The sequence below is a fragment of the Corythoichthys intestinalis genome, chromosome 22, assembly GCF_030265065.1.
Source record: "Corythoichthys intestinalis isolate RoL2023-P3 chromosome 22, ASM3026506v1, whole genome shotgun sequence".
Taxonomy (NCBI): domain Eukaryota; kingdom Metazoa; phylum Chordata; class Actinopteri; order Syngnathiformes; family Syngnathidae; genus Corythoichthys; species Corythoichthys intestinalis.
The window spans coordinates 33,211,980-33,239,854 of NC_080416.1; the positions used below are offsets into that span (position 1 = coordinate 33,211,980).

The 27,875-nt window shown below is 39.9% G+C and overlaps 1 protein-coding gene across 3 annotated transcripts; it reads right to left on the minus strand.

Annotated features, from left to right (window-relative positions):
• Positions 1-321: 321 nt before the first annotated feature.
• Positions 322-27,868, minus strand: tatdn1 (TatD DNase domain containing 1). 3 transcript variants are annotated; one of them, XM_057827967.1, is made up of 12 exons: positions 27,585-27,868; positions 17,752-17,817; positions 17,636-17,685; positions 15,773-15,836; positions 15,555-15,701; positions 15,446-15,488; positions 9,966-10,051; positions 9,834-9,874; positions 9,691-9,767; positions 9,561-9,631; positions 9,367-9,493; positions 322-3,010 (listed from the first exon to the last, which is right to left on the minus strand). In XM_057827967.1, the coding sequence occupies exons 1-12, from the start codon at positions 27,640-27,642 to the stop codon at positions 2,908-2,910; spliced, it is 933 nt and encodes a 310-aa protein (XP_057683950.1). In that variant the 5' UTR covers positions 27,643-27,868; the 3' UTR covers positions 322-2,907. The 3 variants fall into 3 exon arrangements, with proteins under 3 accessions (XP_057683950.1, XP_057683949.1, XP_057683951.1); XM_057827966.1 differs by having other exon boundaries at positions 9,561-9,646; XM_057827968.1 differs by lacking the exon at positions 27,585-27,868 and adding an exon at positions 20,321-22,580 and having other exon boundaries at positions 9,561-9,646.
• Positions 27,869-27,875: the final 7 nt, after the last annotated feature.

Below are 27,875 nucleotides of genomic sequence, written 5' to 3' on the forward strand. Positions count from 1 at the left end.
ATTGTTAAAAATTGGTTTCAATTGCTCTCTAAGTCTCCTTAGGCAGAGGGTTCACTGACTTATTTTCCCTCTTTCTGTCATTGTTTGCCTGCTATCCTTGTTAAAATATAAAAACTTATGTTTGGTGGGTTTTAGTAACAGTTTTTTCATCTGTGTGATTTTGACAAAGATAACACTTGGTGATTTTATGCAGAAATGTGAGAAAATCCAAAAGGTTCAGATACTTTTTCATACCACTGTATGTTTTTCCTCTCTTCATTATGTGTTTGGCTGGTGCCTGTCATTATGTGTTTGGCTGGTGCCTGGTGACTTACAGTCAGGTACGACTTATAGTCTGAAAAATATACAACTAATGTTGCATCAATACTATTTTTTGACTCTGCTAGCCGGTTGTGTGCTACTGGCAATGGGAGCGATGGCAGTTATGTCCAGGTTAGCTCATCAAATTCACCAATAGCAGGTGACTGTGTGCCAGATTCGGCCTCAGCTCGTCAGATTCGTATCGCAATCAAACGCGCTGAACATTAGTGTGCTAGATGCGGCCAGGATCATGAATCTGACAGTCAAGAAGATAGGTTACGCACTGTTCCGGGATGGAACGTGCAGACCGGACGCGTTAAAAATCTGTAATTAATGGTCAACGTGTGATGTCACAGCTGCGCGCACCCTGAAAGCAGGCATCCATGTTGCTACACTAAAATGGAGAACATGCAGGATCAGTACACAACTTCTTGGCGGACGGCACTTTTTATGGTAAGTCCAATATATTCAAAGTCACAATCACATTTTGAAGTTACTGCTTGACTGTTTTAAACTAGCGTTAACGTTACCCAGATAGCAAAATATAACGAGTGTATATGGGCCAGATATACTGCAAATTTCGGCCCGGTTTCGTAAAACGGATCCACTCCAGTGTCTGTTTGAACAATTGGCCAAATTCAGTATGGATTCACTTGCCAGATCAGCAAACAGCTGGGGCCAGAACTGGTCCAAAGTAGCAAAAACCATGTTAATATATGGCCCGGATATGGCAAACATGTTACCCAATGTGGCCCAGCACTGGGCCAGATTTGTATCAAAACCATTTTCAGCCTGGCTCACCATTCACCTGTTCTGCCACCAAACTGCCCGCTGGATTCTTCGGATATTACCCGCCAGTCCATCTAACAGTCAATTATGTCTTATTACCACAGTCAGTTTGCCTCCTGTCTCTGCATTTGGTTCCCCCCATTACCCCAGAACCTTAACAAATACACTATGTTGTTTACAGTCTAAAAATGGGCCATCTTGAATGTGTAATTGCTCGTTCCAAATGAAATAATCTTTTTATCTGGTCCATAGATTGTGGTTTCTGCTACTTTGGACCAGTTCTGGCCCCAAACTGTTTGCTGATCCTGCAAGTGAAGTCAGTTTGGGGTGGACCAGTTTTATGAATTTGGGCCGAAATTTGCATTACGACTGCCCCATCTCCACTCCAGTTATATTTTGATATCTGGGAATCTGGTCTACATCTGGCCAAGTGCTGGCCTAGATTGGGTAACGTGGACAATATCCGGGCTATACATTAATGTCATGTCTGCTACATTAGACCAGTTCTGGCCCAAAACTGTTTGCTGATCCGGCAAGTCAATCGACAGGGGCGGATCTGGCCCATATCCACTCCAGCTATATTTTGCTATCTGAGTTAGCAAAGGCTGCGTACTGAACTTGTTGTTTCCGTCCAAAATGATTATAACAAAAACATTTCCTTGACGAACATTTTTCATGATGATGATGTGATTGTCATGAGCTAAAAATGTGTCTTCAATGACTGCAGCATGACAAGACGATTGCCAGCTTTTGTCCGAACGAGACGAGAACAGGACAGAAATGCCATAGTTTCTGTCATATGTTAACAATGCTTGACATTCGTTTATTGTACATGTAGTTAGTCAGCCTGCATCGTAGTAGTGTTTGGGTTGTGTCACTCACGTGACATGTGCTGCGCCCCTTGCACTCCACACCCACCAATGTCTTTCAAGCTAGGCTTTGCTCCAGGCTTGCTTGTTTTGAACACATGGTAAGATTTGCCTTCTTATCTTGGCAAGAGAGAATACGCAATGTTGCTTTAGCTTTGAAAGGTCTGTGCTGAGTGATCACACACTAAATGTAACTCATAGCATCAGCAGAGCATTTACGTTAGCGTTGGCATTAGCATTAGCAGTAGCGTGGCGGCCATCCTCCTAAAGTTTACAATTTTTAGCGTTTAGGCCGAAATAATTAATTGAAAATAATGTACTGTTTTCATGTTGAGTGTGTATTATCATTGGAAGAAGTGCTGCATTCGGTGGTTTGGACTTGGTAGCAGTTTACATTTGGCTTTTAATAATGGTAGTAGTTTTGATAAACCTGCTCCTGATTTAGTGCTGGTGTGAACATGGTTTTGGTTATATTAGTTTGCGTACATTTTTCAAAACATATGCTGTGTAATACTACTCAAAAACAATGTTGTTCATGCGAAATTGTTGGATTTTTTTTTTAAGACTAAAACCTTTAAATATTTGCAGAATAAAACTGATTATCCGTCAACTTAACCTATACGAAAATGCGTGAGTATTCGTTGAACAAAACTGACACATTTAGAAATGACTAAAATGCGCGTATGACGTTGACTAAAAAGTATTTCCGTTCAAAAGACTAAGATGAAAATTTTAAAGGGTTGCCAAAAACAGCACTGGCTGAACTCAAGGCCTCATGAGATAACATTTACAGAAGCTGGATTAGAAACACCAAAGCTCCACTCAAGGGTGAGAAAACAGGACGAATACAAGAGAGCAATCAGAGGACGCGTGTGCTCAGGCAATTAAATCTCCCTTTTTATTAAGTATAGGCATTGTGTCTCTGACCCTGAAAAAGCACCAACCGGGTTCATTTAGCAGGGACGAAAACCTTGCTAGTGTTGCGGTAGATGCTTGCGGAGAGCTCCGAGGGGTCCTCCTCCCTCGCCGCGGCCATCACCTCCAGGATTTGTCTGTACCACACCACAAATGTATTCAGTGTGAAAGCCATCCGGGCCAGAAATTTTGATCAAAACATAATTTTGTTTTAATTTACACCTGAACTTTAATGAAATGTCATTGTTATTTAAGATGAAGTGGGGAGTTCAACTTGACAAATCTTGTGCGTCGACCTTACCTTTCTCTCTTAAATACCAGTGCCACTGATGGCACTCAGTCAAATTCGTTAATTCGCCCCCTCCCAGTCTACATTGCGCCATCAATGGCAGCAAATGAGTTAACAAAACATGTCGTGACATGAAATCATCAGGAAGTAACCTGGAAATGCCCCAATTATCAATACTAAATGATCCAAAATTTACAGGAAGTGACCTGTAATTACCCTAAAAATCACAATGAAGTGACACAAAATGAATGCACTGCCTACCATTGACAATGACAGATGTCCAATGGACATATCCTAATAGCCCTGCCCCACTGTAAAACTTGGTCAACCCAAGGCTCTGTCATATTCTCTCAGTGACAGTGATTAAGGAACGATTGATTTATGGATGATGGCGGGAGTTCAAATTTCTAAATTTGCACAACTACAGCTGGCAATAGACCTGTTTTTTTTTTTTCAAATGAAATGTTTTTTGTATGCTTTTTAAAAAATGATTTTCGTCTTCAACCAGACAGAGAGGGTTGCAGTATACAGTGGAGCGGTGTGTCCATGGTAATACTAGTCCTTCTCAAAAAAATTGCATATTGTGATGAAGTTAATAATTTTCTGCAATGCACTGATAAATATTAGACTTTTACATATTTTAGATTCATTATACAAAACTGAACAAGGTCTGGAATCGGCCCTTCTCCACAATCTTTCTCAGGGTGCTGTCACCTCTTCTGGTTGTGCAGCGTTTCCTGCCACACTTTTTCCTTCCCACAGACTTTCCACTGAGGTGCTTTAATACAGCACTCTGGGAACAGCCTATTCGCTCAGAAATTTCTTTCTGTGTCTTAGCCTCTTGCTTGAGGGTGTCAATAATGGACTTCTGGACAGCAGTCAGGTCGGCAGTCTTGCCCATGATTGCTGTTTTGAGTAATGAACCAGGCTGGGAGTTTTGAAAAGCCTCAGGAATCTTTCGAAGGGGTTTTGAGTTAATTCGTTGATTCAGATGATTAGGTTAGTAGCTTCTTTTGATGACCTTTTCATGATAAGCTAATTTTTTGAGATAGGGAGCTTTGGTTTTTCTTGACTTTTTTGACAAAATCATCAATATTAAAACAATAAAAGGATTGAACTAATTCAGTTGTGTGTAATGAATCTAAAATATATGAAAGTCTAATGTTTATCAGTACATTACAGAAAATAATTAACTTTATCACAATATGCTAATTTTTTGAGAAGGACCAGTAAACTCTACAGAGAGGAGACCATTATTATAATCGAGGCAAAATGCTACCGCTCTCAACCTAAAAACGAGAAACCCCACAGGCCGAATATCAATCTAGCTATGATGTTAGCTACTTAGTAGCGTTATGTCATGTGTTCTGAAAGATTTGTCCCTCGGTTTCCAGCGGCTGTGTGAAGGATGAATAGTAATATGGTAATGAATCATATGCTAAACAATAGCATATGACATGCTAAACAATAGCATATGACAGTTAGCAACAATGTGGCGTAATGTAATCTCATCTGAGCACACGGTCCCAGTTGAAGCCTGGGACCGTGTGTATTTTTGTGTGAAACCAAGATTGAGCTTTTTGGCAACAAACACTCTAAGTGGGTCTGGCGTGCCACGAAAGATGCGCATGCTGAAAAGCACCTCATACCCACTGTGAAGTATGGGGGTGGGTCAGTGATGCTGTGGGGCTGTTTCGCTTCCAAAAGCCCTGGGAACCTTGTTACGGTGCATGGCATCATGAATGCTTTGAAATACCAGGACATTTTAGATCAAAATCTGTAGCCCTCTGCCCGAAAGCTGAAGATAGGTCGTCACTGGGTCTTTCAGCAAGACAATGACCCTAAACATATGGCCAAATCTACACAGAAATGGTTTACCAGACACAAAATCAAGCTCCCTCCCCATGGCCATCTCAGTCCCCAGACCTTGTTTTGCTGGCAAAAGGGGGTTGTACAAAGTATTAACACCAGGGGTACTAATAATTGTGACACAAATTATTTGATGTCAAATAATTTTTCTTTATGTGGGATTTTTTCCCCACTGAATGAATGCACTTGTATTGAAGGTTGGATTGTTCTCTTATTTTTCCATTAAGGTCCCATATTATTTGAATAAAAAAAAAAAACTAGCAGTATTCGCACGAAAGCGTTTGTATTAGTGCTGCAGTTATCGAATATTTTAGCAATCGAGTAATCGTCTGAAAATTCTATTGATTAATCGAGAAATCGGATAAAACTTTTTTTTTTTTTTTTTTTTTTTTTTTTAGGTAAAGAGCAATTATAAATATATATGAGAAAAAAAGACATTTAATCCTATATTGAACCATTTTCAGTCAATCAATGTCTTTATTTTCGATGTACATTGTTGAAAACCGCCAACAATTGCATCTCAGATGTAACTAGAAAAAAAAATTCACTGCTTTTAGAGCTTATTGGAAAAAAAACATATTTCGTCCCTAAAAATGTAATTACGCTTGATAACACACATCACTTGAAAGCTACGTGTTTTTCCCACGTGTTTCAATTGAATTTTTATTTGTGTCAAGCTATTTTTAAGTTCTAGTTAAGTTTTAAGTAAGTCTAAACTGTAAGTACTGATAGGATTTTGAGTTTTTGCAGTGTTCAAAATAAATGTATGATACCTGCTGTATTGGAGCACATTAGGGACCAGTGCTACTTGGTTTTTTATTCAGCAATGACTACTGAGCTAAAACTGACAGTTAGCTTTATTATGTTTTAATTTTACACCCTCATAACTCTACAGCGCTGTGTTTTTACAGATTAAATAAAGCCTGTATGTAAAACACGCTAGCCACGCATCGACAGTGGTCATAATCAATAGAAACCTAGCCCTCCGAAGGGCTAACATTACGTGAGCGAGTGACAGTAACGTTTAGCGGCAGTTTACTAACGCTGCCCAGACGCGGCCTAGTCTGTCATTTCGCATCTAGTCCTAAATGCATGCGATATCAATGAGATGCATCGGACACTACCTGCTACCATACTAGCATCATGCGGGCTAGTTTTTAGCAACGTCGGCGTAGTTTGTGGCGGCTGTCGGCTGCAGTAAGGTTTTTTTAAAATTTTTTTATTGCTTCTTCCTCTACGCACGTGACGTCAGCGCGTTGTCCCACATTAAAAGTAGTCCGGGCAAAACGTGATGATTAGAGATGGCAAAATTAAACGATTCCTCGAGGTGAATAAAATTACTCGGATCAGTTTTTAAACTCAAATTGCTCAAGTATTCATTTCAGCTCTAGTAAATAGTGTAAGAACGAGATGTTTACTCTAGAGCAGGGGTGTCCAAACTTTTTGCAAAGGGGGCCAGATTTGGTGTGGTAAAAATGTGGGGGGCCGACATTGGCTGACGTCTTTTACGTAGAACAATATATTCAAGCAAATTTTAGCAAGCCATTCTGTGTGTCACATTTACTTTATAATCTTTTTTAAATTAATAATTTCAACAATCTCGCAACTAGCCTTTGTGGCGTTCTCTTTTGACTCTCGGGCTCTTGCAAAATACTGCTGTTGTGAAATTAAACTAGCTTCAAGTTGCTTCAATTTCTCGCTGCGTATCTTCCCTGTAATCTTGTCGTACATGTCAGCGTGTCTTGTTTGGTAATATCGCCTCATAATGAACTCTCTAAAAACAGCGACTATCTCTTTGCAAATGAGGCACACACAAATGTTGCGTATTTTAGTGAAAAAAAAAACAGTCCAATTTCCACCTATCCTTGAAGTGTTGTCCGTCGAAGTCAACTTTCTTTTTTTTTTGTTGTTGATTGTCGCCATTTTAGAAAATTGGAAGTCAAGGGTCACATGGGGTAATGTTGCTTAGAGAACTGCTGCCTTTTAGAGGGTAAATAAGGGGCAGCATTTAGTATGGAAGCAACTTCATTTTCTGGTAGCAGTACTGCTGACCAATTTATTAAGTCTGTGTGCGGGCCAGACGTTATTGAGCTTATGACAGAGGCTGGGGGCCGGATGAAATTTGACCAGGGGCCGCATTTGGCCCCCGGGCTGCACTTTGGACATGTCTGCTCTAGAGCCTACCTGTAGGCATGACCAGGCTTACTACAAAAAGACCAAGGCCAAACATGGCAAATTTATTGAAATATCTGTATTTTAGAAAAATAGGACTCCTTGACTCTTGTGATATATAAATAATATTTAAGTCGCCAAGCTAAACAATAAGTAAAAATATCAAAACGGCTTACCACTTTCGGGCAGGGTATTGCAGGGAATGGATCAAGATTGTCATCTATAGGACCATGACCCCTAACAAAATGTTTACTACATATGAAGGTGAATAGTTTGAATTTGCTGGCGTTAAACTGGTCTTTTGGACGGCCGCACAAGTCCATCCATTGTTCACATTTTTTCCCTGTTGGCTTCGGGAAACGTGTGAAAAAAAAAACATCCTTCATACGTGGATGGTCGTAATGTCCAGAGTTGTTTCTACAAGTTCCATAGCAGCAGTGTTTACTTGGCTTGTTCGTTTTTTAAAAGACTACCAGCTGAAAACAAGCAGTACTAGCATTGGTTGTATGCAAGCGCGGTTCTACAGTATGTTAACCCGGTTCCGGTTTACGATGGTGACGTATCGCATCCTTACGGTCTAAAATTAGCATTCATGCGGTACTCTATCACAGGTACCCCACACAACATTAAACCATCGTGTTATTGCTATTTTAAAGTTAGAAAAATTATGTTTTAAGTAGGGCTGTCAAAATTATCGCGTTAACGCACGGTAATTAATTTTTTAAATTAATCACGTTAAAATATTTGACGCAATTAACGCACTAGGCCCGCTCAGACAGATTTAAATGTCAGTACAGTGAAAGGCCAACTTGTTAATTGTGTTTTATGGAGTTTTTTCGCCCTCTGCTGGTGCTTGGGTGTGACTTGCATATGTTATATGGCGTAATGTCGCCCTCTGCTGGCGATTCAGTGCAGCTGATTATTTGGGTTTCGGCGCGCTTTTCTGACGTGATTATATGTTGACGCGAACTCACACTAATAGACAGTGCTATTCAGACCAGCTAACGTCCGCATCCAGTATTCAGTGGCAGTTCTCATAGCCCCATCACACTGTTTGTGTCTAATACATGCATCACTTGTGAGTTATATTCCTCCTTTGTTTATATTCATGAGCATTAGATAGCTATTGATGATGTGTATTTGAATTTGTTCACATATGTGGTGAAATGCAGTTACATTGTTAGATGCTTGTGAGCTAATTGGCTAGTGCTACTGCTCAAATGGACACGTGTGTGTACATTTTATGTTATTTTGTGATTTATGCAAGTTATTGACACATTGCCTTGTTATTTTCAGTTTTACAAAAATACAAGAAACGTGCTCCTGTCAAAAAGAGATGACTTCAGTAAAGCCCATGCAACTTTGCCACACCGTCTGATTTCTTTTTGGAACTTATGTTCGCTGTCTGTCCGTTTGTGTACTCACACACATTGAGGACAGAATAGGGCCACTAGTTTATTTTTTGATTGAAAATTTTACAAATTTTATTAAAACGAAAACATTAAGAGGCGTTTTAATATAACATTTCTATAACTTGTACTAATATTCATCTTTTAAGAACTACAAGTCTTTCTATCCATGGATCACTTTAACAGAATGTTAATAATGTTAATGCCATCTTGTTGATTTATTGTTATAATAAACAAATACAGTCCTTATGTACCGTATGTTGAATGTATATATCCATCTTGTCTTATCTTTCCATTCCAACAATAATTTACAGAAAAATATGGCATATTTTATAGATGGTTTGAATTGCGATTAATTGCGATTAATTACGATTAATTAATTTTTAAGCTGTAATTAACTCGATTAAAAATTTTAATCGTTTGACAGCCCTAGTTTTAAGTCATGACCACATAGCATCCCTATGCAAATATTTGGCTAGATGTCAGACTTTTCGGATTTGGTGGCGTGGTTTTGCGATAGGTCAATTCACTTAACCTAGGACTAGCTATGGATGCTCATTTTTCAGTGCCATTGACGGCGCTTGATGTCCAATCTATTTTGACTGGGAGAGGGTAAATGAACAGTTCATTCGCCCTCTCCCAGTCAAAATGGCAGCCAGTGATTTAATAAATTTGGCCAAAAATGAATTGGTCCGGCCCACATGAGATCTAATTGACATAAATGTGCCTCCCTGTCGTACAACAAAAGACTCACATGATGTGACACGGCTCGTTCCGGTCCTTCAAACAATGCCCCGCCTCCCACTTCTTCTTGGTGGGAAAGGTGGTCTTTATGTATTTGAATCCTGCGTGCGTGCTCTTGACACCGCACCACGGCGCATCTGGCGGGCCAGAGGAACGCGTCAAAACCCGAGACGTCAGAGACCCGGTCCATTCGCCACTGCTCACCTGTTTCTATCATTAGTCTCTCGGTGGGAATTCGCTTGATGGCTTCCACATTGGCCTCGCTTTTAAGCGAACTGGAAGGAAATGCCCTATTAGTGGAATGTGAGCATCCGAGACGTTTGTGGTTTCTCACCAGCCGTTTATCCCGATGTAGAGGTCCAGATCGATGAGGGCGGCGGCTTCCTCCGCGGTCCCGTCGAAGGAGTGAACCTGGCAAAGTGGATTTACAGTAACTAGGTGCAAAAAGACAGAAGAACCCACAGAGATTTGACGTACTACGCCTCCCACGCATCTGTCTCGATTTCTTCTCATGATGTCTGAAAGCCGAGAAGATGGCGTGAGATGACTATTACTGACCATTGACAACCATTTTTTTTTAAAAACACCAACAACGGGAATCTGACTCACCTACAAAGTCCTGATGAGCGTTGCGGCAGTGCAGGAACATGGGAAGCTTGGTTGCCTCGGCCAGATCAAACTGCATCTCAAAGTATCTGCAGAAAAGATAGAACACCTCAAACCACGTGTCGAAAAAACGCCAAAAACACGTTCGCTGTGATTGGTGAACCAAAGTTGCTGTTTTTACATTATCCACCTTCCATCATTAACGGATTACCATTGTAATATTTCGCCGAACAACAATTTTGGTGACGAGCTAAAAACGTGTCTTCGGAGCCCAAACATAACAGGACGAATGCCGGTTTCGTCTGACAAGAAAGACATGAAAATGCACCAGTTTCCGTCATACGTTCACAAGATGTGACATCTTTTTATTGTACTGTACGCATAATAAGCCTCGTAGCATTGCTTGGGTCGTGTCACTCATGTGACATGTTGTGCGCCCCACCCTGACAGTCACCAGTGACTGGTGGTTTACTCCTTCATTACCAAAAATGTATAAGCAATGATGTTCTACAAGCCAGGCTGCGCTCCATGCTTGCTCGTTTTGAAACACATGGTAAGATGTTTTCTTATCTTGGCAAGAGAGAATATGTAATCATAGACTTAATAATGTATTGGCGGGACACGGGGCCGATAAATAGGGGGCGTGCATTGTTGGCAAGGCTGTCAAAGGTGACCGAGTGGAATCACAGACAAGGAGCTTTTTTCGTTTAAAATTCTTGTGAATAAATGCTTAAATCCCTGAATTCTTTATAGATATAGACGTAAAATGGTCTCAATTCTTGGTTGAAAGCAAAAAAAACCAAAAATGTGCAGTTAGCTTTATCTTACATATGTCGAAGTACAATGCTAGTCTGTTAGACAATGTAGCTAGCGGCTGCCTGATGTAAACAGAGCTTTTCCGGTGAAAATTCTTGTGAATAAATGCTTAAATCCCCGAATTCTTTATAGATATGGATGTAAAACAGTCGCGATTCTCGGTTGATAGCAAAAAAAAAAACAAAACGTGCAGTTAGCATTTATTTTACGTAAATAATGCAAACTATGATGCCAATGCAGTAGCTGTTAATTTCTCCCATTGATTTTTGTCACAACGTTTCAAAATGCATGCATGGTACAAAAAATATAATAATTACCTTGAATCCTCGAACAAATCACTCCTGAGACAATCCTCCCTTTCTGTATGCGGTACAGCTTTCGTACTTTTTCAATAGAAATCCGGCGTTAGATCGCTGCCTGCGTGTTTGTGAATAGCATCTCTTGATGTGGGCGGCCCCCTACTTGAATGCGAGGCGCAATGCATGACCGATCTTAGCCGTCCAATACATTATGAAGTCTATGACGACAATGAGCTAAATATACGTCTTGGGGGACCAAAACATAACGGGATGGATGTCGGTTTTCGTCTGACCAGACCACAACGAGACGAAAATGTGCCAGTATCTGTCATACGTTCACAATGTGTGACATTTTCTTATTGTATGTTTTGGTTATGTCACTCATGTGACATTTTGTGCACCCCCACCCTAACAGTCACCAGTGACTGGTGGTTCACTCCTTCACTACCAAAGGCGTATAAGCAATGATGTTCTTATAGCCAGGCTGCGCTCCAGGCTTGCTTGTTTTGAAACACATGGTAAGATTTGTTTTATTATCTTGACAAGAGAGAATATGCAATGTTGCTTTAGCCTGTAAAGGTCTTTGCTGAGTGAGTAAATGTAACTCATAGCTTTAGCATAGCATTCGCATTAGCATTAACTTTAGCGTAGTGAGCGTTGGTTTTTGGCATTGACTACAGCTTACAGTAGTCATGCTCGGTGCTTCTGATTGTAAATAAAACCATTGGAAAACCCTTACCAAGTTGGCGTTGTCCTCGTAGAGGCGATAATATGTGCTCGTCTGTTAATGTTCATTCGAAATTATTAGAAACCTTTGAATTCTTACAGACGCAAAGTATTTGTCGACTAAAACTAGATGAAGACTAACACCTTTTGAAATGATTAAAAGATGACTAGGACTAGGGATGTGCTCGACTAGTCATTTAATCGTTTAACCGCCTACTCATAATGAAACATTTCGTATTTTACTAGTCGATTAAATGCAACATCATGCATCTTGAGCCCTTTCACACATACATTAAAAAAATCTTAAATTTCACTTATTTTGTCATGCTATTCTTAAAGTTGAAAAATCATTCAATAATACAAAAAAAATAAAAAATATTTCGATAAATAAAATAATTGGACAGTAAAGGTACTATTATAAATGTAAAAAATACGTACAGTGCTGGCCAAAAGTATTGGCACTCCTGCAATTCTGTCAGAAAATGCTTAATTTCTCCCAGAAAATGATTGCAATTACAAATGCTTTGGTAGTAATAGCTTCATTAGTTTGCTTGCATTGAAAAAACACTAAAGAGAATGGAATTTTTAAAAAATCATTATCATTTTACACAAAACTCCAAAAATGGGTCGGACACAAGTATTGGCACCCTTTGAAAAATCATGTGATGCTTCTCAAATTTGTGTAAATTACAGCACCTGTTGCTTACCTGTGGCACTTAACAGGTGGTGGCAATAACTAAATCACATGTGCAGCCAGTTGAAGTGTATTAAAGCGATCTTCTGACTTAAATACATGTAGGCTCTAATAAACCACAATTGTTCTCTTGAACTAAAATATGTTGTTAGAAACACTTAAAATGTTAAATCAATGGCAATATTTTATAATTTTTAGTCCATATTTTGACCGTTAGTTGGCGCCATGGTTTGCGGGCTCGCAGTGATGACGTAATTGGTATCTTTCCAAATTTGTAGCGTGTTAAACAATTGCTTATTGCTGCCTAAACTCGCGAAGTAAAATGCCACGATGAGCTGCTTTTGGATGCAATTTCCAGTCAAATGGAAACAAGGGGAGCGAAGTGAGTGGTCAAGGTGAAATTATTATTTTTAGTGAACAAATGTGCATAAGTGGAAGCTTCTCCCCCTTTTTGGTCCCTGTATGCACGTACCCTACCCACCACGCATTACAACTGGCGCCTGAACATGTTTCCTGGATCCTCAGTCAAGTAAGGGATCTGTCTATTTTCTGGATCCGACGGTCCCACCACATCTGCAATATTGGTTTCGGATCTGTCCATTTTTTGATTCGTCGGTCCCACAACGGCTTTTCGGATCAGTCTATTTTGTGGAATCGACGGCTGCGACATTGCCATGGGATCGGTCTAATTCCTGGATCTTCGACTGAGTAAAAAAACGCAGATTTGGATTACTATTGCTATCTTTTATGTTGACTATTCTTCGTGGGAGTTTTCCCCAAATCATACTGAATAATTAAAGTACTGTGGCACGCTACAGTGACTCTGACGTGGACCTCACAACAATGTTGGGAGTTCGTCAGGGAACACTTGTTTGCTTACTGCTGAGCTCCCGAGTGAAGAGTGGTCAAGGTGGAAATATGATTTTTTGTGAATAAATGTGCATAGACGAAGCTTCTCCCCTTTTTGGCACTTTTATACTCGTATCCTAGCTACCAAGTGTTACAATGCACAAGACATGGATTACACAAGGTGTGCTCTTTGGCCTGTACTGTATGTAAAGCACACGACAGCTCTGGATGCTAACAATCTACATAATTATATTGGGATAAGTTTGAAAACGAAATATGCTTACCTTGAATATCTGCTAATAAAACCGGACAGCATACACTCTCGCTCCCAACCGGAGTTCCCAACAGGACTCTCTCGCATCACCAGTTTTGCCCAACTTTTGTCTTATCAGGTATTTGCTGCACGCATTTTTCCCTGAAGCTCGTCTTGTGAACGACCGACAGTGCTGTCCTGCTCTTCACTTTTCAGATCTGGTTCAAATAGGAATGGTAGAACTGATGACAATGTTGGGAAAGCTAACGAGTGACACGCCGGAATTTCGGCCACGGGACCAGTGACGTGACGTCACTGCGACGTAACAAGAATGGCGATCTATCACTTAAAATAATTTTACAAACTTTATTAAAACAAAAACATTAAGAGGGGTTTTAATATCAAATTATTATACTCATACTGACATTTATCTTTTAAGAATTACTTGTCTTAATAGAGGATCCCTTTAAAGTTTGAAAGACTCAACCTCTGTCCTGTGTGCTTGTGTGTACCACATTTAGCATGAAGAAAAGAAAGAAGACCAAAAAACTGAGGACTTGAGAAGCAAAATTGTGAGGAAGCATGGGCATTCTCAAAGCTACAAGTCCATCTCCAAAGACCTGAACTATCCAAAAACTATCCAAAGACTGGAACAATCCAGTGTCTACCGTGCAGAGTGTCATCAATAAGTGTGAAGCCCACGGCACTGTGGCTAACCTCCCTAGATGTGGACGGAAAAGAACAAAATGACGAGAGATTTCAACGAAAGATTGTGCGGATAGTGAATAAAGAAACTCGACCGTCATCCAAACAAGTTCAAGCTTTCCTTCAGTCCGAGGGTACAAGAGTGTCAATCCATACTATCCGTCGGCGTCTGAATGAAAAGGGACTCTATGGCAGGATACCCAGGAAGACCCCACTTCTGACCCAGAGACATAAAAAAGCCACGCTGGAGTTTGCCAAAACTTACCAGAGAAAGCCAAAAACATTTTGGAAGAATGTGCCCTGGTTAGATGAGACAAAAGTAGAGCTTTTTGGGAAAAGGCATCAACATAGAGTTCACAGGGAAAAAAACGAGGCCTTCAAAGAAAAGAACACTGTCCCCACAGTCAAACATGGCGAAGGTTCCCTGACGATTTTGGGTGGCATTGCTACCTCTGGCACTGGAATGCTTGACCGTGTGCATGGCATTATGAAGTCTGAAGACTACCAACAAATTTTGCAGCATAATGTAGGGCCCAGTGTGAGAAAGCTGGGTCTCCCTCAGAGGTCATGGGTCTTCCAGCAGGACAATGACCCAAAAAGCACTAGAAAATGGTTTGAGAGAAAGCACTGGAGACTTCTAAAGTGGTCAGCACTGAGTCATAGAACACGTGGACAGATCTGAAAATGGCAGTTTGGAGAAGGCACCCTTCAAATCTCAGAGACCTGGAGCAGTTGCCCAAAGACGAATAGTCTAAAATTCCAGCAGAGCATTGTAAGAAACTCACTGATGGAAACCGGAAGCGGTTGTCCGCAGTTATTTTGTCTAAAGTTTGTGCTACCGAGTATTAGGCTGAGGGTGCCAATAATTTTGTCCGGCCCCTTTTGGAGTTCTGTGTAAAATGATGATGATTTTTAAAAAACTCCCATTCTCTTTTGTGTTTTTTTATTGCACGCAAAATAAATGAAGCTATTACTACCAAAGCATTTGTAATTGCAATCATTTTCTGGGAGAAATTGAGCATTATCTGACAGAATTGCAGTGGTGTGAATACTTTTGGCCAGCATGATATATCCATATTTAAAATATTATCTCAAAATATAAAAAAAAGAAAAAGTTTTGTGACTGTATTTGTGGACTTACTTGAGTTGAGTTTCTTTGGGGCAAAATTCCAACCTGTCAAAATCTATAAAGACGACAAGGCAAATTCAACTCATTGACGTCGAGTGAGGTGTCGGCGACTTGGACCTGCCTAGTCCGCACTCTCCGATGGCGACCGCTTTGGTCGGGTTGTCTTCCGCCAAACCCTGGAGTCGGGACAGATAGTCGACGGCACCGTCGCCCTCCTCGAATTGCCCGCAGCGGGTCGGATGGCAGCCCACCGTACAGTAGAAGTCGTCTGCGTACGGGTGAGGACGACCCGCTCAGAAACTCCGGGAAAAGGAAGCGCACCTTCCTTGCGTTTGGTACCTCTGCTGTGGGCTAGACGGACGGCATCCTCGCTGTCTTGCAGGCTTCCTCCTGTAATCAGAAACTGCGCACAACGCATTCCCTTCAGTTTTTTTTTTTTTTTAATAAATTAAAAAAAAATTGTATATCTTAAAGAAATGGAATATTTACTGGAAAATTGTAAGTTTTAAAGAAATCGAATATTTATTGTGTTTTCAATCAAAAGATATAGAACATTTTTTAACTGTCAAAAAAGTTTTTTTTTTTTTTTAAATTTCAAAATAAGTTTTGAAAATAAAAAAAAATAAAACAATTTTCGGAATATATTTCAAATAGAAGTTTTAAAAAGTAAAAAATAGTGATTTACCAATTTTGAAATTTTAATTAAAAAACAATTATTAAGAAAAAGATAGAAAATAAAATAAAATTCATTTTGCTTTTAAAATAGTTTTAAAAAGTTCATTTTTGTTTTTCAATTGAAATATATATATTTAAAATAAAAGTTCTGAAAACAAAAAAAATGAGAAGTTTTTTTTAATTAAAACATAATTTTTAAATAAAAGTTTTTTAAAAGTAGAAAATATTTACCGATTTTTCAAATTAAAAACATGAAAAGTTTCAAAAAGTTTAAAATTGAGAATATTTTTGTTTTTTAAAGAAAAAAATATATATAAATATTTTTTTTTAATTCAGGTTTTATAAGTAAAAAAAAAATAGATTAACTGTTTTTTTCATTGTTTTTAAAAAAAATAAGTTTTAAAAGTAAAAAAAATTTGAGAAGTTTCTTTGTTTTTTAATTATGTATATTCAAAATAAAATATTTAAACGTAAAAAGTACCATGTATACTGGTTAATTAAAAAAAAAAAAAGAAAGAAAAGCTTTTTCAATTATTAAAGAAAATATTTACCGTTTTTTACATTTTTAAAATATATTAAATACTGTATATTTTAAATAAATAGCAATATTTACAGATTTTCTCCAACTTTTTCCCATTTGGAAAAAAACTTAAAAAACAAAAAACAAAAAAAAAACGCCAAATCTATATGAATATGAATAAAATGAGGATTCTGTCCATTTTTTTTCGTCAACAATATCCGTAAACGATAAATCGACAAGCTAAATACCGTATTGGCTAGAATATAAAACGGCCCTGATTATAAGACGACACCCTCTTTTTCAAGACTCAAGTTTGAAAAAAGACTTTTTGAACACCAAATTAATTTTTATACAGAAAATTATTACAGTACATCTGAAACAAATTATTATAACAATATATTTGAGAGAAAACGCATGTAATTTTGCCTCATTCAAATCTTAATATCTAAACATTTAAATATGTAAACTTAAGTGCAATCACATTCGTAAATGAATGGCTTCTGGTTTTTGAAATGTAAATAAACACATCCATTGTGATAAAACAACAAAATTGCAATAACTGCATTAACCATTAAAGTGAAGCCTAACTGTAACTGTTGTCTTGAAACAAATCTGAATAAGGAAAAACTTTGCAATAAAATAATGCAAACTGGTTAACTTAAACTAGTAGCTGAGATCTGTCATGACAGAACATCGCTTCAATGATATCTGGCGCCATCTAGCGTCGTGAATGGGGAGAGTAGCTGAGATCTGTCATAACAGAACATCGCTTCAATGATATCTGGCGTCATCTAGTGTCGTGAATGGGTATAATGTCTAGACCGCGAATATAAGACGACCCCCCCTCTTTTTCAATCTTATTTCAATGCAAAAAACACAGTCTTATATTCGGGCCAATACAGTAGCTGTCGATTCATTTGATAATTGACTAGTTGTTGATTTGTCAAATTCTAAATAACCAACAAAAAAACATGAGTTAGGAAAAGTTCACGTGGACAAAAAAGCACCTTCTCGACGCCCACGTGGACAGCTCTGTCAATCACGTCCTGGAAATCATCTGGGTAGAGACGATACAGGTCAAGTCAGCCAAAAGTCTGAAAGGAGACGTGACAGAAAGACTCACCTTGGTGCTTGCGTTTGCCTCTGGAGAGCCCTCGGAATACCGGATCGGTCAGGTTGACGCCGATATCTAATGAAATGTGGGACACAAAAAAGACATTTCACCCATTTTTGCCAACTATAACCAACTCACTGGCTGCCAATGCCATTGACAGCAATCCACATTCAATCCAATAGAACTGGAGGCCCTATGCAGTGAATGGTCATGTTCACGCATTACCTTTAATGGGAATGTCCCCCCTACCAACATGGCCACAATGAATCATCTCGCTAGCTATTTTTTGCTTTATTCTTTACTTTGTCTCCTTTTATGAGACAACACTTCACTTACAGTATTTACTGTCAGTGAGAGCAATAGACGTCAAATCCATTTGAATTCCGATGGCTTATGTAGATATATTTATTAGGGACATCCCGATCGAATATTTTTGCACCCCAGTTGGAATCACCTGATTTTGTGAATCTGCGAGCCGATACCGAAAATTTTTTTTGTTTGTTTTTATTTGAACAAAAGCTCCAAACAAGTTACAGTACTGTACTTTTTACAGTGCTTCCTCTTCCGCTTTTTCCGGGGGTGTAGCGGAGCTTAAAGCATATTTTTGTATCTTTTGGCAATGACATTGTATTTAAAGTTATTTTGGGGTACATAAAGGGTTAATTCAGACTTTAGCAGAAATTCGGGTTACGTCGCCAGCGCAGGAACAGATATCGTTCGTAACCTTGGGAGTACCTGTAAATGTATATAGTTTATATGATTATTGCTTTCTTTTTGTTCTTGAATTTTGTGTCGTCATCTGCTGTTCATTTAGGAAAATAAAAAAACTTATTAAAAGAGAAAATCATTTTCCTCTTCCTCACTGATCATGTTTCAGTGCCCCTGACGATGATAGAGGGTGACCATATTTTGATTTCCAAAAAAGGGGACACTTGGCCCGGCCTCAAGATACTTCAATTTTACTCTAAGTTCACTCAGATGCCTCAGTACTTTAATATATTTAAAGTGTGCCTCCGACGTCTGGATAGAAAATACAATTGGAAAAAAAAAAAAAAAAAAGCTATACAACCAGACACAAATTCAAATTTTCTGAGGTTATTCAACGGGCTTTATTATTCCTAAAATAATAGAACAATAATAATGTAAAAAAAAAAAAAACAACTGGAATGAAATTCTGATTTAAAAAAAAAACGCCTCTTCTGTATTTGCGAATCATCCTTGAACAAAATAATAGCTGTCTTTTCAATTCTTACAGTACAAATAAGTAACCTGAATAATGTTATAAACAGGGGTGAAAGTGGGCTGGAACAGCATTTTGTTCCGGTACAAGATTTGGGGCCCGAACGGGGCGGAACGGTGCTTTGATCCAGAAACGGGGCGGAACGGTGCTTTGATCCAGAAATATGACGGCAACTGTAAAAACGCCATGTATAAAAAAAAACCTGCCACGCAGCCACACATGCATCTCCAATAACAACGATCTACTAACTACAGATTTACATACACAAGTGTTAACAACAAGCCTAACAAAGCGCTTGTGTAGCGTCATCCGTTTCGACCAATATTTATTATTCATTTATTTATTCTACGTAGTTCTTCCCAGCGTCTCTCTGTATCTGACAAGTTGCGTCAGAAAAAAAATAAAAAATAAAAATAAAAATAAAAAACCTGGATTTTGCTGTCCGTTCAATTGTGTGACATACTGACATGTGATCAGCATGGATAGTTAGCTCTGACTGGTTCAAATGCACATGTTTTTTTGGGACAACAAATAGAGGGAAAAAAACAAGCTTATTGAATTAAAGGGGCAATGCAACAGAAAATAGATCAGATCTTTAAGAGAAAGGAAAGAGTTGTTGAGGTTTATTTTATTTGGGGGGTTCGGAACATCTCCCATGTTAAAGTCCCTGTACAGCATAAAAAAACTTACAGTAAATACCATTATTATTTTAATTAGAATCATATTTTGAGATTATTCGACTATATGCAACAATTTGGCAAAGCGCAGATGATGAGAAATTAGTCCTTTAATCTGCCATTTAGCCCCACCTGTCATTATAGCGCTCTAGCTTCCCCAGCTAGGGGATGACGTCAGCAGGGTCACGCTTTCGTTTGAATTTCTTTAGAATTCAGGCCATTGAGGGGGAATTATTCAGAACGAGGAAAATGTGACGAAGAGAGCGGCAAAACGTCATTGTTTCAATCTCTCCACTCCAATATTTTTACAGGATATTCTTTTTATCTAAGTATTTTTCCCTAATTTCTTAATAAATGGTATGGCCGTGACAAATAACAGTCTTGTGCTAAATGGAATATGAAATATTCAAAATGCATTTATTCAGAACGACAGAGCAAAATTACTGCATAATGGTCAAAGCTGTCAACTTCTTGCACCTCCCGAACAGCATTTTATGCCACCAGAGTTAGTCCGCCTTTTGTCATTTCCCTGCCCTGGCTTCGGAGGAAAGAGTAAACAAAACAGGAGGCGTGACAGCTAGCTGACATGCTAACCCGAACCGAGCGGCGTTTTCCAAGTCTTATTCTCGCCTTTCGAAAACGAAAAATCACACATAACTACCTCTGACCATTTCACACTGCGGCGGCGTTGATGGTCTTCACCGATCGGCCAACTCCCCGGCGGCGAGCAAGTTACAGCTCGCTGATTCCCTGCAGGAGTGCTTGTTGCCGGGGAAGCAGCTGGAGAATGACCGCCGAGAGGCTGTTCCAATCTTTTTCGCCTTTCAAAAATGAAAAATAGCACAAAACTACCCCAATTTTTATTGATTTGTGTGGATACAATGTCCTCTAGTGGCAACAGACATAACTTATTTCACAAGGCAGAATCCAGCTGCTCCCTGTTAAGACCAACATAAGCTAAGTTTTTGTTTGAGCTTCTGTTTTTTAATGCATTCGTAATTTAGTTTATAGGTATATTGCCCTGTTTTTTTGTGGGAATATGTGTTTGAATCATTAGTTAAGAGCATTGTAAAAAAAAAAAAAAAAAGTTAGCATTTGTTGTGTATTGGAATTATTTCACTATTGATTTGAAATGCCACCATGCCGCTAGTGGGCGCCCAGTATGTGACTGTACTTGGGTTGCGAGGAAGAAGGAGTTGAGTTGAATAAATGGAGAAGTGTGAATGTTAAGAGAAGACGCTCGTCTCGTGTACTCCTTCGGCCTTATTCTAATGATACAATCTAGAATAGAACAAATTGGCGACGAGGATGCCGGTTGCAGTGCCTCTTCCTGCTTTATTTCTGCCGTGTGCGGGTCAACCTACGATTCCGTTCGACACGTGGGCTCAAATGTTCGAGAATTACCTGCTTGCTATCAACGCGGATGGCGATGACTGGCCGGACACGAGATTACGCGCTCTCCTTCTTCATTGCTTGGGCACAGAGGGTCAGCATTTGTTTTATACACTTGCAAATACTGGTACTACCTACAAAGAAGCTATGGCTGCTCTCCGTGCGCACTTCTACCCTGCAATAAACGTCATGGTGGAACGACACACGTTCAGGCAAAGAATACAGAAGTCGCATGAGTCCATTGCTGAGTATGCTGCCGCGCTGCGTGAGCTTGCTGCTACGTGCGGGTTTGACTACAATTGTGATGAAATGATTCGGGACCAGATCATTGAGCATGCAAACTGTTCAAAAGTGAGAGAGAGAGACACTGGAAAAGACATTACAAATTGCATGTCGTGTGGAAGCTGCTATTGGATATGCACCGACGCTAGGACCAGAATCCCAGGCCCCAATACAAACGGTAAAGGCTAAAACTAAGCATCTGAGTAGCAGAGGAAAGGGCAACAATGCTGTGGCTGCTACAAATGTCAGCACAAGACGGGACCGCCGCTGCTGCTTCAGGTGTGGATCTTCTAATCATCTTGCTAATTCCCAAGATTGCCCTGCACTGAAGGTAAACTGCCGTAAATGCAACAAAGTGGGACATTTTGGCAAAGTGTGCAAGTCTTCAGAAAAGGAGTCCGAAAGAAAAGTAGATGAAGTTGTGGTGCTGAAAACTGATACAACACAACATATACAGAAAATAGCATGTGACGTGAGCATCACTGCTGAATCAAGGTCCTGCACAGTGGAACTGGTGGTGGATACGGGTGCTGCTGTGTCTATCATTCCCGAATCTGTCTACAAAGAGCATTTCAACGGCATGGTCCTTTCCGAACCAAAAGTAAAATTATTGTCTTATACAAAGACACACATCCCTGTGTTAGGCTGCCTATCTGCTTTAGTGCAGCATTCTACATGCTCTGTGCCCTATTGTACATCGTGAGGAAGACGGGCGCAGCTATATTAGGGATGGACTTATTCAGAGCACTGAGACTTTCCATTGTTAATGACACTGTGTGTTCACCTGAACTCCCAGTGAATGAGGTCAAAGCTGGACTAGCAACCGAGAAGCTAGGCTTAGCTAAAGGCTTTGTTCACCGGGTGAGAGTGAATGAAGGCAACGAAGCAGTGAAACCTTTGCAACAACAGCTGCGGAGGCTTCCTTTTTCAGTGAGTCAAGCTGTCTCCACCGAACTACAGAGACTATTGGAGATGGACGTTATTGAGAAAATTCATGGATCACAATGGGTCTCGCCAATTGTGGTTACACGACGCAAGAATGGCGCGGTGAGACTTTGTGTGGATTTACATGAACCTAATAAGGCGATAGTGATGGACTGTCATCCATTTCCACATATGGATGACTTGTTTTCTGAAATGAGCGGTGCTACAGTATTTTCCCTTATCGACCTTGCAAATGCTTATCATCAAGTGCTCTTGGCAGAGGAAAGCCAAGACTTGACTGCATTCATAACGCACGATGGACTTTTTAGGTTTAAACGAGTACCTTATTGTCTGTGCTCAGCTCCAAGTGCGTTCTCCAAGATGATGTCACTTGTACTGAAAGGGAAAAAAGGGGTCCAGTAGTATTTGGACGAAGTCATTGTTTATGGCAAAATGAAAAGTGACCATGATCGCAACCTGCAGGAGGCTCTTGCAGCGATCAAAGATGCTGGACTACAGCTAAATGTGGAGAAATGTCAATTCAACCAAACCAGCCTTCGATTTCTTGGACACACAATTTCCGCAGAGGGTCTTCAGCCACTTACAGAACACGTCAAAGCCATTACCGATGCTCCTGCGCCAAGTGATGCTACGACACTGCGCTCATTTCTAGGGCTCCCTGCATGGTACCAGAAGTTTGTACATAACTACACGTCACTCGTGGAGCCGATGAGAGCATGTTTGCGTGACGACACGTTCCAGTTGTCTATGGAAGCTCAGGAGAGTTTTTAAGCTGTCAAGGACCGCATTGTGAATAGTTCTGCGCTTTCTGTTTTTGACTCACCATTGTGTCTACAGACGCATCGGATTATGGTTTGGGGGCGGTGCTTACAGTTACATCCTGATGGTACCGAGTGTACTGTTGCATGTGCATCACGCACATTGAACACAACTGAACGGAAGTACTCCTTTGTTGAAAAGGAAGCACTTGCTTGTGTGTGGACTGCTGAAAGATGGAGGACTTTCTTGTGGGGCACAAGATTTATGCTGCGCACCGATCACGAAGCGTTAACAACTTTGCTTTCAACAAAAGAACTGGGTCGCGCAGGAATGCATATTGCATGATGGTCTGCGAGACTTTTGTGTTTCACTTACGATATGGAATATCGTCCTGGCTCACAAAATCAAGCGATTGACTGCTTCTCCCGCTTGCCCCTCCCTGAGGAAGAGGATGCGTAGCCGGTGACGGAACCAGAACTTGTTGCTCTGTTGGACATAGAACTAAAAGCACTTTCTGTGAAGGAATTTGCTGAACCATGTGAAGCGTGCCCTGAGCTCTCAGCCCTTAGAGTACAGATAAATAGGGGTTGGCCTGAGACTGCAAAATATCTACTGAAAGAGCTCAAACCATACGTTGCTACGAGACATGAACTTTCAATTCAAGATGTGATCATTTACAGGGGACCTCACCGTCGAACTTGTGCCATTTGCATTGAGGAAGAAGCTGGTGGACTTGGCACATGAGACTCACCAAGGGGTTGAACGTACCAAATAAAGACTCCGGGACTTGTACTGGTGGCCAAGCATGGAGATGTGTGTGCAGGACACTATTTGTTCATGTGAAGCTTGCCAGTGGAATGACAAAAGTGCAAAGACTCATTTCGCACCACTTCAGCCTATTCCACTTCCTGATTCCCCGTGGTAAAAAGTGGGCATAGACATTGTTGGACCATTTGAGTCTGCTAGCTGGGACTGCAGGTTTGCTGTGACACTCACGGATTGCTACACAAAGTGGCCTGAGGTTGCTTTCACTCAGAGTATAACTTCTACAGCGATTACCACCTTCCTTGCTTCTGTGTGTGCTCGGTTTGGAAATCCGACTGAGGTGGTCAGCGACAACGGAACTCAATTTACTTCTGCCGAGTTTGCCGAGTTTCTGGCAGCGAGGGACATTAAACACAGAAAAGTGTCTCTTTATAATCCTCAAGCTAATGGTGCTATAGAGCGCTGGAATCGCGTTCTTAAGGAAACGATATTGTCTGCTGAACAAGTGAAAATGCCATGGAAACCTTTTGTTCAAGAATTTCTACTTTCTTACTGTGCTACACCATATGCTACTACCTGGATGTCACCGTATGAACTCATGTTCAATCGACCAATGCGTACCAAAGTGGACGTTGGTTCTCCACGGAAATCTGACTCACTACAATTGGAAGGATTACGAAGACGTGTCACCGCTAAACAGAGTGCAACTAAAACTTACACGGGTGTGAAGCGGGGTGCACGGGTACCGAAGAGCAGAGAAGGAACTTTAGTCCGAGTGAGGAAACCTTTTCATGTCAAAAGGGGAATGTCAAAGTTCTATGATCCTACTCGAGTGCTAAGAAAAGCGGGTTCGAGAGCTTATGTGCTGGAGGATGGATGTACATGGAACGCTTCTCACCTTTCTGTGGTGCCAGAAAGTGTGACAGACAGTGATACAGGATCAGATGCTGTTGTCTGCTTTACCCCTATTCCAGGGCCGGGATTTAGTTCATCAATCTATGGACAAGCAGGTGATGGATATGCCTACTAGAGCAAGAAGGCAGCCTGCCTGGCTTAAGGACTATGTACAATAATTAAATGTTGTGAAAATGTTGATGTGAAAAAAAAATAATGCTGTTTACTACTTTTGAAAATGTTGAAATTGTGGTTCAATAATTCCAGGTTACTATACTGGACTGTCTCAGAAAATTAGAATACACAATATTCTAATTTTTTACACAATATTCTAATTTCCTGAGACAGTCAGGAAATTAGAATATTGTGTATTCTAATTTCCTGAGACAGTCCTGTATATATACACAGGACTGTCTCAGGAAATTAGAATACACAATATTCTAATTTCCTGAGACAGTCAGGAAATTAGAATATTGTGTATTCTAATTTCCTGAGACAGTCCAGTATATTGTGAAGCGTTCTAGTGATTCTTATTGACAAGTTTTGATATTACTCTTCAGTGAAGTGAAAATTACTGCTCCCTGCTACATTTGATTTATATTATTCCCCTTACCGGATGAAACCTTGGCTATACATTGAATATTATTACTTTGGACAAGTGTTTTGCTGCTGCTAATAATCCTTGTTTCATTACACTACATTGCAGTGTATGTTGCTTTAATGATGAAGAAACTTTATTTAAGTAAGGGGGGGGGGTTTGTGTACTGGAATTATTTCACTATGGATTTGCAATGCCAAAGGAGTTGAGTTGAATAAATGGAGAAGTGTGGATGTTGAGAGAAGACGCTCGTCTCGTGTACTCCTTCTACCTTATTCTAGTGATACAGTCTAGAATAGAACAGCATTTTATAGCGTTTAAGCTAGCGGACTTTTCCTATGTAAGTTAGCCAAGTGTTTTTTTTTGTACTTATATCCTCATTTATTTATTTTTTTATACGGTTCGAGGCTCAGCTCAGGTATTTTAATTAGGGCCCGAGCACCAACAAGGTGCTAAGGCCCTATTGTTATGCTAAGGATTATTATTATTCGTTTTTCATGGCAAATGAAAATCGCCCATTTGGAGGTCTTAACATGCTCAAAAACTCACCAAAAATTGCACAAACATGCGGATTCGTGAAAATTTCGATAATTTGGCAACGTTGTGAAAAAGTATCAAATAATGGCTCAGTGGCGCCCCCTGGAATTATTAAAAAAGGCCTCTCCATTTAGGTTTTTTCAACGTAGAGCGATGAAATTTGGGGAGTCGATACCTTGTGTAAAAATGCTTCAAAAAGTCTCTTGCACCCATATTCCAAACCCAAAAGGAAATTGGGTATTTTGGATTGAATATTGAAAAACATGCCATTTTTGTCGAAAACCAGGGTGCACGTTTGAGACCATTGCACCGAGGCAGTTAGTTGGATCCTCTTCAAAATTGGTGAGACTCTTCATGAGACATGTGAGATGTTAAGTTATCAAAATGGTGAGTTTTCATTCATGGGCCTGACCTGGGCGGAGTACCAAAGTCGGTCTTATTTGGGGATTAGGGTTAGGGTTTAGGGTTAGGGCTTCTTCAGGGCAAATGAAAATGGCCAATTTGAAGTTCTGAACATGCTCGAAAACTCACCAAAGTTTGCACATATGAAAATGGTGAGTTTTCATTCACGGGCCTGACCTGTGCGGGGTGTTTTTTTTTTTTGTGTGTGTGTTCGGGTTAGGGTTTAGGGTTAGGTGTCACACTCTGCTACTTCTTCCGTGGAAGAAAAAAATGCAATGTATTTTTCGATGAAATATTTGAGGGATAAAACTACTTCTTCTGTGGGAGAAAAAAAATACTATGTACTTTTCAATTAAATATATTAGGGATAAATTGGTTCATCTGATGACAGCAGTGAAAATCTGCTTTGACTCATTAAGGCTGTTGCTTTACACTCCGCTACTTCATCTGTAGGAGAAAAAAAGATACAATGTATTTTTCATCGTGCCAAAGTCGATGGGGTCCCAAAGTCGTACATTTTTTTGACAAAACACCAAATTCAGAAAATGACTAATAACTCCACGATACAAAACACCAAATTATGAAAATGACTAATAACTCCCCGATACAACGTTCAATCTTTTTCATATTTGGCATGTACGTGATGTATCCCAGCCTGAACTCAACTTCATTGAAATATCACCCATTAGGCCTGGCGCCCCCTGCTGGGAACAGGAAATGTCCTTTTTTACGAGACAGACTCCTCCTGGAAGGGAAAAAAACCTAATGAGCCCCAAAAAAATCACCGAAAATAAATTGGAGAAATTATTATTAGGTGGTTGATATGTCTTATTTTCTTGTATTTTTCTTTTTTCATGGCAAATGAAAAGGATCCTTGCTTTTTTGACATTATGTCGAAGCGTAGGCCAAATGTATTTAGCATCCACAACAACAACAAAAATCACTGAAAAGAAATTGGAGAAATCGATAGGTTCCCTGACAAGAAATTGGAGAAATCGAGTCCTGCTTGCAGGGCAAGTTTTTTATGTTACTTATCCGATTACTCGATGATTCGAACTAACTAGTTCAACGATTAATCGACTACAAAACTAATCGATAGCCGCAGCCCTACTGAGCACAGACGTCCAATCCATCTGAACTGGGAGTGTCTGGCATCGATCTATCGCTGTCAATGGTAGTTAAGGACTTAACTTCTCTGATTATTGTTATTGTTGGTAGCTGTTGTCATTCCGTTTTTCTACCAGAAGCTAGCTTCATTAGCTTTGTTGCTAAACCAGTGACAGTGAGCAGGTTACGTGGAGGACTAGTGACGTCAGCATAATATTGAGTTTTGATGCGATAAATATCTTACCGATGAATTTGTGTCGGACCATTGTAGAGAGGGAAAGAAGACACATGTGCAGCTTCATCCGGGTATGTGGCTTGTCAACCTGTCATTTACTATTAGCGTAAATCCTACAAAAGGAAAGCTAGCATTACTGAAACAGCAACCGGAGCTGACATTAAGTGAAAATGTAGATTTGATAAGCTTAAACAAGAACATTCTTGGACTTTATTATGTAAATTAATGAAATGTATCAAGTTATCATTTGATTTTTAAAAATCATAGCTCAGCACCACGCGCGTTTCCCAGGATTACGGT